The 13,048-nt window shown below is 32.0% G+C and overlaps 1 protein-coding gene across 1 annotated transcript; it reads left to right on the top strand.

Annotated features, from left to right (window-relative positions):
* The first annotated feature begins 3,132 nt into the window (after window positions 1-3,132).
* LOC137826505 (serine/threonine-protein kinase-like protein At1g28390) lies at window positions 3,133-4,773 on the top strand. The gene has a single exon (XM_068632485.2). It carries the CDS (start codon window positions 3,401-3,403, stop codon window positions 4,646-4,648), a length of 1,248 nt encoding a protein of 415 aa, XP_068488586.1. The 5' UTR covers window positions 3,133-3,400; the 3' UTR covers window positions 4,649-4,773.
* The last annotated feature ends 8,275 nt before the right edge of the window (window positions 4,774-13,048 follow it).

Here is a 13,048-nt window from a genome sequence, read left to right as displayed (position 1 = left end):
TGTTAGTATTGTTAATATTATTAATATTGTTAATATTATTAATATTGTTAGCATTATTAATAATAATAAGTATAATAAAAATCATAATAAAACTAAAAAATTTGCTTGGTGTAGTGGTTAAATTTTCTTTGGTTACCAATTAATTGTATTTATTATTGTTGTCTCCTAGAACCATTATATATAGTGGTTTCTTCGAGCAATGTAACACAACAACAAACAGCAACACACACTTCATTGTACTCCCAATACCATTATAGTGGAAGTTTTGGCTCTCTCGCCGGTGGTTTTTTACCTCTATTTAAAGGGTTTTCCACCTAAAAATTTCTGGTATCATTCTCATTTTTTCCTTGTTACTTTAATTTCTCATAATCTTTGGTTGGTTGAAATTATCACGCTTCCACACACGATATCCCTACAATCTTCAATATATAATCTTCAATATATAACGTAACTCAAGAATCGACCTCTACAATGTTTCTTACTTTTCTTTGCATTAATGATCACTAAATGGGATGGCTCAAAGTCCTATAATAAGAAATAACAAACATCCCTTCATTGTGAACTTTTCATAGTGACATTAAAAAATATCCTAAGTATTCTTCAAAGGTTAAATGCAAATCTCTTATCTTTGGGGATTTAAGTTTGTTAGATGCAAATTTAAGAACAAAACTATTTGGAGAACCATTTAAAAGCATATATGGAGTTGTTGGGAAGGCCACTAAACCACCTGGGTAGTTCCAGCTAATAAACATGCTGCATTGCATTGTTCTCCATTCGAATGACAGCTTGAATCTTCTGCACCACTAAATATATTATTTTTTAGTACCATATAATAAGTTGGAAATGCTTCGTTAATTATTTCTACCAGAATGAGTTTAAATTTGTTTAAGCTTTAACTTCCATTGTTTTAATGATAGGCATTTGCACATAACTTGTGATGATTTTTTTTCCTTAAGTTATCTTGCACTACAAAATAATTAAATAATAATTAATTTTATAGATAAAAATAATTAGTTATTGTACTAACTAAATTAAATATTATTTTATAAATTAAAAAAAATATTGGTATCTAAAATAGTTTTTTTTATTAATAAAATTATAAATTAGTTTCTAAATTAATATCTTTTATTGAAAATAGATTTGGCGAGCTCTTATGTGGAGAATATAAGATTCCTTTGTGGACTGAGTTTTGTCGAATCGTCTAATCACAGAGAGAGGAGGGAGGTCCACCTACAAAAAATTCTCTGATATTTAAGTGAATAAGAGTGTTTAAGTATGTAAAATAAGATGTAAGTAAGAAAATTGTCCATACTTCGTAAATATGTTTATTTATAGGTATTTGCGCGGTGGAAATTAATCAATGCTTAAATAACTTATTATAATCATTGATTTGCCTTTTGGCATTGATTAGTCGCTTGGCATTGATTAGCTGCTTAGCTATAAATGTAGAGTCAGTATTAAACGATTATAACATTAAGAACTTGGTTGACTAATGGATGTTACATCGAGCTAAGGAGTTACCTGATTCTTATTCGTGGTTGGTATAGTATTTAACTAACTATTTTATATTTTAAATTAGTTTTTATAATAATTAATTTAGAATATAAAATAATTAGTAGTTAAAACTTTGTTACCAATCTAGAAACTAGTTTATTAATTTTTATTAATAATAAAAATTACTTTATATATCAATATTATTTTAATTTATAAAATAATATTTAACTTAATCAAGTAACTAATGAATTTTATTTTTAAAATTAATTTTTATTTCATAAATTTATTTAGAGAGATATAGAAAAAAAAAATCTCATCGTACAAATACATATTTAAACTATGATAAATTAAAAACGTTTTGCTATTTTACGGAAATTATTATTATTCTTGTTGTTTGTAAAATATAACTGTTCTCTTTCTACTTGTTTCTAGATGAAGAATTGATATAATAAATTATTTCAAAAGTAGAGATTGATTACACTAATTAATCAGCAAAATATATAATGAATGAGATCTGTTAAGAAATGAAAACGATATTACATCTTCTCTCCCAACAAAACAAAAGTTTACTTCCTTCATTATAAAATGAAAAAAAAAATAAAAATCTGCTAGGTACCCATCATTAATCAATCTGTTTAGAGCTTGTCTTAAATAATCTATAGTTCGCATGAGTTATTGGGCAAGTTAGTAAAAAATAATTCAATTGTTTAATAACATTCTTTTGAATTTTGATTAAGATATATTTGTATCTATAACTTATTTATTTTTAATTTTTTTATTCAGGATATCCTGTAAGTCCATAGATCAATCCTTATACGAAAAATAACAGGTCAATTCTTATAAGAGAAGAACCGATCAAGGTAAACAAATTTGCGTTATTATTCCTAATGTGTTTTTAACATGTTTTGATTTGTTCAACGTAATATGTCAAGCTAACGAATCAAAGGTAAAATGGGATGGATTGAATCACAACTTTACAAGTCTATTTTTCTAAATTAAAAATTAATTTAAAAGAATATTTTTTTATATTATATTATTTGAAGAATATAAATATAAAATAATATTATTGTAACTTAATCGTTAATATTTAGAAATTAAATTATAATTATTAATTATAATAAAATAATTTGATAATTATTTTAATTTCTTTGATTAGAGACATTAATTACTCAATTAAACATTTAACAAATATTTTTATAATTAAAATATGTTTTTGATATATATATATATATATATATATAAATAAAATTTAAAATTTAAAAATATTAATGGATCGAACTATCTACCCGTTGTTCATGTTGTTTGAACGCGACAGACAAATATTTTTAACTGGTTTTGTTACGGATCAGCACCCCGCTCTATTTTCAACTGCTAAATGGTGGGTGAGGTGCCAACCCTAATCAATCTTTGAAATGTTTACTTGTAGCATACCATCCCCACTTTTATACATTACAGCTTTAGCATTTCTCAATTAACTATTTTTTCTTCTCTTCTATATTCTTTTACCACTCACAGTCTTACATTTTTCCTTCAATCTAAGAATAAATAAGCACCAGAGTTTGCACGCTTCTGGAATGCACTGACATTAAAAAACATGTTAGTAAGATAAAAGAAGACGTCCAAATCATTTATCAATTGAAGACATTCTATTATTAACGAACAAAATATTATTATAATCCAATCTCATTTAAACATCTGGGCATGGGATGAGATGAGACAATTGTTTAAATGTTCAAACATTGTCACATGTTCCTTCAAAGCTGTGAACCATTTATTCATTCATTTATTTATTTCCATTTAATCCAATCACCTAAATCAATTAATCTATCTGTCTGAATGTTTAGTATTTGTCTCTTCACAATGATGCCCTCTCTTTTCTAATTTCTCACTCACAAAACGCAAAACAATGCTCTACCTCACTTGCAACGCCGACACCGCAATAGCCATATGCCGCCCTCACTCCCTCAAGAAGAACAAAAAGCCCATAAGCCCAACACAGGCCCACACCCTGCCACTCTTCGCCTACTCCGACATCCTCACCGCCACCAACGCCTTCTCCGCTGACACCTTCTTAGGCAAAGGAAGCCACGGCAGCGTCTACAAAGCCGTCCTGCAAGGCGGCGCGTTCATCGCCGCCGTCAAGAAAACCAAACCCTCCAACGAGATCGAAATCCTCTCCCACGTCAAAAGCCGGCGCTTGGTCAACCTAATTGGCCTCTGCAACGACCAAACTAACTGCAACATTAACAAACTCATTGTCGTGGAGTACATGCCCAACGGTTCGCTCCACGACCTTCTCCACTCCCCCAAAACAGTTGGAACCCCCGGTTGGACCGCGCGTGTTCGGTTCGCGGTTCACGTCGCGAAAGCGGTTCGCTTGTTGCACTCGTCCGAACCGCCCGTTATTCACCGTGATATTAAATCGTCCAACGTGTTAATCGATGAGAAGTGGAAGGCGCGACTCGGTGACTTCGGACTCGCTTTTAGAGGACACGTGGCGGATTCTCGTGTGCCGCCAGCGGGGACGTTAGGGTACCTCGACCCCTGCTATCTTGCGCCGGGGGACTTGAGTCCCAAGAGTGATGTCTTCAGTTTTGGAATATTGCTGCTGGAGATAGCGAGTGGGAGGCACGCGATTGATGTGAGGCACAGTCCGCCGTCGTTGTTGGATTGGGCGATGCCGTTGGTCTGCCGTGGGGAGTTTCGGGAGATTTGCGACCCGCGAATCGGAGCGCCACCGGACATGGCAGCGTTCCGGAGGATGATGGTGCTGGCAGCGAGGTGCGTTAGGTCAACTGCGGAGAGACGGCCGACGATTGCGGAGGTGGTGGAGTGTCTGACGGCGGCGAGGAAGAATTTTGAGGCGCCGGTGATGTGGTTGAGAATGACAGGGCGTGTGGTGAAGGCGCGTGGCTATCCCTTCCCTGATTGGGACAGGAGTGAGGAATCTGTGAGAAGAGTTTTAGGTGGGAGTAGAAACAGTAAAAGGAATGGGAAGGTATCTAGTGTGTTGGGTGTAGAGTGTGGGAGTGGACCCGCAAAACATGCAGTTAGATGTAGATCCGTTGGTTCTGGTTTTTTGGGAGAAATGAAAATAAAGTCGGTTTTGGAACGGTACCCTAACCAAGAATTTGGGTCTGCGGGGCTTTTGTGAGGCTAGAGAGAGGTCCAGGTCTGTGGGGCTTTTGTAACATTATGTAACGAATCAAATACGTGTCATAACCAAAAAAATCAATAATTTCAAAATCCACCTTAATATATAATTTTTCATGCTCGCAATTTGTGCATGTGGTTTTTTATATATCAGGACTTATATATTACGATTACTCATGATAGGTGCATATAAGGGCATCAAAGATGCCAGTAACTTGAGGCAGCATAAACACGACCACAGAATGAAAGAAAAAGAGTGGAGCATGTCTAGCAATGACAGGCAACAAGTATAAAGCATTTAAAGATAGATTGATTGTGTTGTGGCAAAATCTTAAAGCCAAAAAATGTGGTTGTTATTACAGTAACTGTACAGAGTGGTGTGTTTGGAAGGTATCTCTTGTTACGTACCTATTATCGGGCAGTTGTGTAGTGCTGGCTGCATTGAATGCATTTTCTATCCTTATGAACTGTCCCAAGAGAGAATAGGAGGTTTTTTTATTTTATTATTCACATTTCTCTCCAGATCATGATGTTGTGAATTACAATCAATTATTACTGCATGGGAGCAAGGGGGTTTTGGTCTGCGTTTACCAACATTTGCCTTAGATAGTCTAAGTATCCGTACTATGTAGTAATTACTCAAAAAAATAAAAAAAATAATATATATATATATATATATATAAACTTAATCCATTATAGACCCATCTCTTTGGTAGGATGCATATACAAAATAGTTTCTAAAATCCTTGCTTAAAGACTTCAAAAAGTTTTACACAAGGACATTAAGCAATCTGTTTTTCTTAGAAGGAAGAGACATTCTATGATTGTTGCCAATGAAACAAATGATGAGGTTAAAAGAAGGAAGGAGGTTGGTATTATTTTGAAAGTGGATTTTCAAAAAACCTATGATTCAGTTAAATGTGACTTCCTAATATATATGATGGGTAGACTAGGTTTTTGTTCCAAGTGGATCAGATGGATCAAAGGTTGTTTAGAGTCCTCATATGTATGAGTTTTAGTTAATGGAAGTCCCACTGAGAAATTTAGGTTAGAAAATGGTTTGAGACAAGGAGATCTATTAGCTCCCTTTTTGTTTCTAATTGTAGCAAAAGGTTTAGCTAGGGTTGTGATGCAAGCAAAGAGAAATAGTATGCTCCATGGTTTAAACGTTGGGCATAATAAAATAAAGATTAACATATTACAATTTGCTGACAACACTTTATTATTATACAAACCTCTTCTTGAAAATATTTTTGTCATTAAAAGCATGCTTAGATGTTTTGAACTGGCGTCTGGATTGAAAGTTAATTTTCTTAAAACTAAGTTAGTTGGAATGCGTGTACATCACTATCAATTGCTTAGATTTGTTGAAACACCGAACTATAGTACCATATTTGTACCCTTTATTTATCTCGATCTACTAGCAGAATTTTTTGTACCCTAAACCCTAAAAGAAGAATTTTTTGGAACGATATGTTACCAAAAATAAAAAAGAGATTAGCCAAATGGAAATGAAAACACGTTTCATTAGCTGGAAGATTTCCTCTGATAAATTCCCCTTTACTATTTATCCTTATTTAAAATGTTATTTTTTGTCTCAAAAGAAATAACTAGGATAATAAGATATTTCTTGTGGGGTTGGGGCATCAAGGTAGGAAAATTGCATGGGTTAGTAGGGATATAATTTGTAAGCCTAAAGAAGATGGTGACCTTAGTATTAAAGACTTGCTCATATTTAATAAAGCATTATTAGGAAAGTGGGGTTGGAGATTGCGTAAAGAGGAAGGAGGTCTTTGGGCGAATATTGTAAAATCCAAGAATGGTTCATGGCGTTCTTTAGTCTTTGGTAAGCATATTCGTGATGAATCTATTTGGTGGAGAGATCTTATGTTAGCATGAGGGAGTTGTGATAATGGTAAATTGTTTAAGAAAAACATTATTTGGAAGGTAAGGAACAAGAACAAGATCCTCTTTTAGAAAGACTTATGGCTAGGTGATACATATCTAGATATAAGATATCCAAGATTCTACGTTAATTATGAATAAAAAGGCATAACTTTGGGGGCTATTGGGGGGTGGTTAGAAAACTAGTGGTCTTGGGATTTTATTTGGAGAAGTTGGTTTGAATGGGAGAAAATAACTTAGTATACAAATCTCTCAAATGTTTATGTAGAACAACAACAAAAAAGGCGAATGGTCTTGGAAGTTGGATGTAAACAGTAGTTATAATGTAAAATATGCATATGGTTTACTACAAAATCCGTCATCCAGGATAGAGGAGAAGGTGTTCTTAAGTCTATGGTCTTTGAAAGCATTACCTTTAGCTATGCTATTTGCCAGGAAATTATTTCCTAAGAAAATAGCAACCTTAGAAAATCCTTTGAAAAGAAATGTCCAAGTAATCGGCCTTAATTGTGTTATGTGTGTGAGTGGGCAATAATCCATTAGCCATTTATTTTTAACATGTCAGTTAGCTAAACAGATTTGGGACTTGTGTGATAATTGGCTTGGTCTTATCTTAGTGAATCATAAGGACGCCATTTCTCACTTTCAAGGTTATGAACGTTTGGGTTTAACTAAAAAACGCAATCAGATATGCAAAATTATATGGATTGCTTCTATCCGGACTATTTGGAACCATTTATTTGATAATATATTAAGCATGCAATATCTAATTAACATATAAATATATATAAATATCTCATATTGTATCTCAAAATATATCCCTCTTCATACAGATTTTAATATATACACAAAGTATTAGAAACAAAACTTTCAAAATAAAATATTTCATCTTATGGTTGCTCATCGAGGAGCTCTATCACCTACAATATCATATGCTCCCGTGTAAAATAACACGATCATCACAAATTAAAGAAAATAAACCACAAAACAAAACAAAGGGTAAGCTAGCTATTTTTAAAAACTTCTCATATAATTATAACTGTAATTATCCACATAAAACCATCAATTCTCATGCATTTCCATATAACCATCAAGTGTTTATCTAAATTTACATTTCATCTTTCTCATGTTAAACTTCTACTGACTCACAACACATAGACACTTGACTCTACTTTCAGAAGACTCGTATATTGAAATTATCATCTAGAGACCTACACTTGTCATACTACTCGTTGTGAAATCCACACAGACATGCACATAATCATCTCAATATCTCATCATCTCATACGACAGGCTAAATTCATTTGATATGCTTTAATTAGTTCTTTCAAACCTCAGAATCAGCAAAATGAACCTTTTTCGACTCTCACCAACTGAATAACTTCATCTATATGATTCCATTACATCAGTAGAGTCAAGATCATTTCATTCACATGATACTCACAAATCAATACACCCTAAAAACAATCTCAACATGGTATTTTCTTTCCTGAAAATACTATGTTTTGATCACACTTTCACACCATTGTACACTTCATTTAACACATCAATACACTATTCAATAACAACATATTTTAAACTTTCTAAACAATTCAAACATTTCTCAAAATTCACTTAACATATAACTAAGTTCCTTTAATCATACTTTTAAATAAAATGTATAATTTCCACTTAAAAACAATAAGCAATAATACCCTAGGCTTTCAGAATCAAAATAAAAGATTTTACGTTTTTTTAGCTTGAGCGACAAAATTTGTGAGCAAAAATATACCAGTGTGCACCAGGATTTTTTTGGCTTTAACGAAAAATTTTAGTGTGAGCAAAAATAAACTAGTGTGCACCAGGATTATTTTTTTCTTGAACGTAAAGAAATTTGGTTTGGACGAAAATGAACCAGCGACACTCCAGACTTTCCCCATTTTTGTTTGAACAAAATTCCATTTAGTTTGAGTGAAAATGGACCAGAAATTACCCCACTTTTTCTTGAGCAAGATCCCATATTGTTTGAGCGAAAATAGACCCGAGAGTACCTAATTTTTCATTGTACTCACTTAAGCGAGATATGCAGATGCAGAATCATCTGCATAAATTTGTTATATTGCGATTGTTATATTGTTGAACCAAATGTCAATAAACTCATAATTTTAATAATCTACACATTAAATTGACAGTTTTTACTCATAAAAGCTTTCTAAGTCAATCATCATCTATCATCAACCAACCCATTCTCACCAAACATCACATTTTAAGTAATTCAACAAACTATTCAAATCCAATTCAACTCATTTGTATTACCATTCAAACACTTTCAATTCTCAATCACAAACACTTTCAATAACTTATTCGCCCATAAATGAATATAACATTCAAAATCAACCATTTCAATTCATATATTACTTTACTATTAAAAATACAGTCCTTCTAATAAAAATTGCAACTGGTGACCACATCACCCCCAAATCTAGATATTCTAACCTAAAATTCTATTGAAAAGAATAAGACTAGCTTCCCTTACCTGAACTTGAGTAGATGCTCACTAAGAGCTCTAAATCTACCAAAAGCTTAAAGGTAACTTAATTTGCACCATAGAGTCCTGATAAAAAAATCTAACTATAACATTAGGACCCTGAGCTAACAGAGATTAACCTTGAAGTTAAAAGAGTCACAGGTAAAACATAGACAAAGACAAGCCTAACAAGTTCAATTTGACTCAAGAAGAAAAGTAAAAATGAACTTACTTTATCAGAGATTCTGATCGGGCAGTCTGGTAGTCTTCGCTGCCAAGAGTCTAATGGTGGACTCCGAACATCAAACTGATGAGCGAGGATGTCAGAATCTTAGAGAGAAGGAAGAGGAAAGGAAAAAAGAAAGTTCTATAGAGATGGTGGTTCTTTTGAAATGAAACTTGAATAACTGAATTTTCTATTTATATGTTCTTTTCATTTTAATAATAAAACATTCAGGTGTTATTTAAAATATACCACTTCTACTCTAAGGTTAATTTCTAGATCCTCGCAATATAAATTTAGAAATAAAATACTGGATGGTATCCAAATCTTTGCTTTGATTCAAATAAAATCTTAGGCTTGGATCAAATTTAGGCACCCCCAAAGCTATTTTCTCATATTCAGATTGGTGTTTATCTCCAAAAATGTGCATAAACTCTTTGTGATTTCTTTGGTATGAATGTGGTATGTGGTAACTTGAATCAGGCTATCAAGCCTAGATATTGTGTCTTTTCCAGATTCAACACCTATTGTGTTTTATGGCATGAGGACTACCACTTTGGAAGGAAGCTTTTTGGCTAGAAAACGGATGCTCTCTGATAGTAACTAAGTTTCCCCTTTTTTTAAAACAAGGGCAATATTTGAAAGAGCATTCTAGTTATATGCAATTTGAAAATGGTGTATGTTAGTCTTTAATCATGAAAAACAATTTTGAAATGTTATTGATGGATGGGTGTATAACAATTTGAACAGTGATTTTTAGCTACTAATATTTAGTATAAGGGTTTAGACACTCCTGAAGTGCTTCATATTTATTAATTTTAATTAGTGATAAAAAAATATAAACCTAATACTCTGGTGCACTTTGAAATAAACTAATATATTGTGAAAAGTTTGATAAAAACTTAGTGTTATACCATTAGACTTCTTTAAGGTTCCTATTGTTTTTTGGATTTGTATGTACTGTGTGTTTAAGGATTTAAAGACGACGATGAATTTTATTTGTATTTGTTATTTATTTATAAATAAAAGCGATGACATATTTGTGAAGATGTATATTTTTCAGTTTGAACCCTTTTCATTACACAAAAAGCGTATATTTACATTGACCAAACATGGACGCAAATGTGTGAAAATGGATGCTTAAATGTTTGCTATGCGTCAGTTCAGGAGCAGACCTAAAAGTCTGGAAGCAACATTAGTTTGTGTCGACTTGAAAACGAGACGCTATTTGCGTGAGCCAAACCCACAATCAGTTGACGCAAATAGTGTGGGCTACGCTGACACCAATGCGACGTAAGAGGGAATTGTTTTAAAAAATAAAAATATTATATGGGTTCGGCCCAAGCAAAAGATTTTAATAAATTAGTCAATTTAAACATAATGTCGCCTACATCGATGCTTAAGCAGACGAAATGGGAAAAAAAGCTAACATGGGCTAAGAATAAAGTGTGGCCACTAATCCTTTTTTTCTTGTAGTGTTTGCATTTGCTATTTATAAATAAAACTGGTGACATATTTGCGAACATGTAATTTTTTTGTTTTCTTCTCTTTGTAAAAAAAACCCAAAGAAAGTTATCATAAATAATTTAAAGTTACATATTTATTCTACAAATGTCATAATAAAAAGTTCATAATATGTATGTGTAACGGGTTATTTTTATACATGATTTATTATATTTTATATTATAATAAAAAAATAAAATATTAATAATAATAAAATTTAAAATAATAATAATAATATAATTTATAAAATAATAATTATAATAAAATTGTTTTTATCGAGAATGGATTAGGATAGTTTCAAGATGGAGAAGAGACGAGCATGTATACAGAGCTTTATCGTGTTGAGCGATCACAAAGGGAGAAGGGATGTCCATCTGCAAAAGACTTTCCGACGCTCAAGTCAATATGAATATAGGATATTTGTAAATATAAGAGATACGAGAATATGAAGAGTTGAGTAAGTACTTCCTGAGAATTGTGACATACTTATAGGAGGTCCAATTATATAATATTTAGACACAGTTTATGATTTATTATGGTCAATAATGTCAAAGAGTAATTGTAGGCCGAGTTATGATAAGTTTGTAATAATAAGGAATTTTTATAAATAAGTGAGGAGTCGATATTTAGAAGACTCTCTTAATAATTTGTATACGAGGTATCGATATGAAATTTTTATATGTGCATGCATCAATGTTAATCAAGATTGAATGTTATATGTTTTTATTCATTGAAACTACAAATGAGTAAATTATTACTTTTGACTCTGTACACTTACCATAAAAAAAAGTCAACAGTAAGTGGAACAAATTTTCTTCTCATACATGCCATCAACTAATTCCAACATAATACTTATAATTTTTTTGTCAACTCTAACGTCATTTTGTCTGTGTCCATCAAGACGTGACATATTCTTGAAACTTAACATAGCCATGGAAAATCTTCTATATTCATCTACTTGGTGACATTCAAAAATTTTATCAACCTTCATTTGCCATTCTAAATATGCCTTAACATTTTTACTTTCAAAGAAAGAAGGAATGTATACTTCTAGATTTGTAGAATAACATAAACTTCTAGGCTTATGATGTTGTTTTGAAGGTGGTTGATAACAATTGTTATAGGAAAGATTACTACACACCCCTTCTTCTCTTTAGGACTCGGGGTTTCTATGATGCTCTTTTTTTATTCAATCCTTCACTATGCGTGCTCCTAAATTTTTCTTAATTTTGCATGTATTGAGAAAACATGGTTTTTAACTCTTCCATGGATGTTTCCTTTTTAGTTTCTCTTAATTCATCTCTCAAAACTTCTTTCTTATGATTCCTATGAATCCCATGCACACAAGAATAATGAAGAGAATGATCACTCATTTTTTAATAAAAGAAGCAATTACGTTTTTTACAAAAGGTTTTTTTGTTTTGGTAAAAATTAATCAAAGGTTCAAAGGTAAGACTGTCTCTAAAGTTTACTCCAAAGAAAGAGAGGTGAGACATTAGGACTACTTAAATACCAAATCTTTCCTAGCCAGAGTTTACTCTAGATAGTCCTTACAAATGTTCCCTCAAATAATTTCCAAAATAAATTTTAAGACCTACTAGTGTTTGTGTTAAAATACAAAAATGAAAACCTATAAACCAAAGGAAGGTATACTATTTATCTTAAAAATTTGGAACACAAATGTGTTTGAAATGTGCATATTATTGTGGTTGAAGAATAATAGGTCTTGGATTTAATTCAATAGAAGATTATTGTTCCAACTTTGGAGTAATAGTAATCTCTTCTCAATCAGGAAAAGCAAGTTGTTGAAAATCTTAATGTTGCCTTGGATATTTAAGCTTTGTTTTGAAGGAGAAAGCATGAATGAACTTGTTTACGGACGATGATAGAGGCTAAGCTAATTGAAAATTATGTTTTGTCTTTCTATAAGGATCTTTACTTTGCTTATAATAATCTTGCTTCCACTGTTGATTAATCTTTTTACCTCTTTCATTCCATATTATGTTACTGATAAAGATAATAGGTTGGTATTATGTATGGGATTTTTAGACAAGAAATCAACTTTCTTCTCTTTGTCTTGCTGAAAAAATTTCCTATGGATAGTCCAAAAGGTACAAATTTTCCTTGTCATGTTTTATATGTTGATGATGTTTTTATCTTTTACATGGCCAATAAAAGCACTCTTAACAATCTCATGCAAATCTTTCATTCATATAGTATAACTTCAAGACAATGGTTATTACTAAAAGTTATTATTATACTAA

This window comes from Phaseolus vulgaris, chromosome 8, assembly GCF_051622355.1.
Source record: "Phaseolus vulgaris cultivar YP4 chromosome 8, ASM5162235v1, whole genome shotgun sequence".
NCBI lineage: Eukaryota > Viridiplantae > Streptophyta > Magnoliopsida > Fabales > Fabaceae > Phaseolus > Phaseolus vulgaris.
Note: the sequence above shows the minus strand (reverse complement) of the source record. Positions and strands in the feature narration are given on the sequence as shown.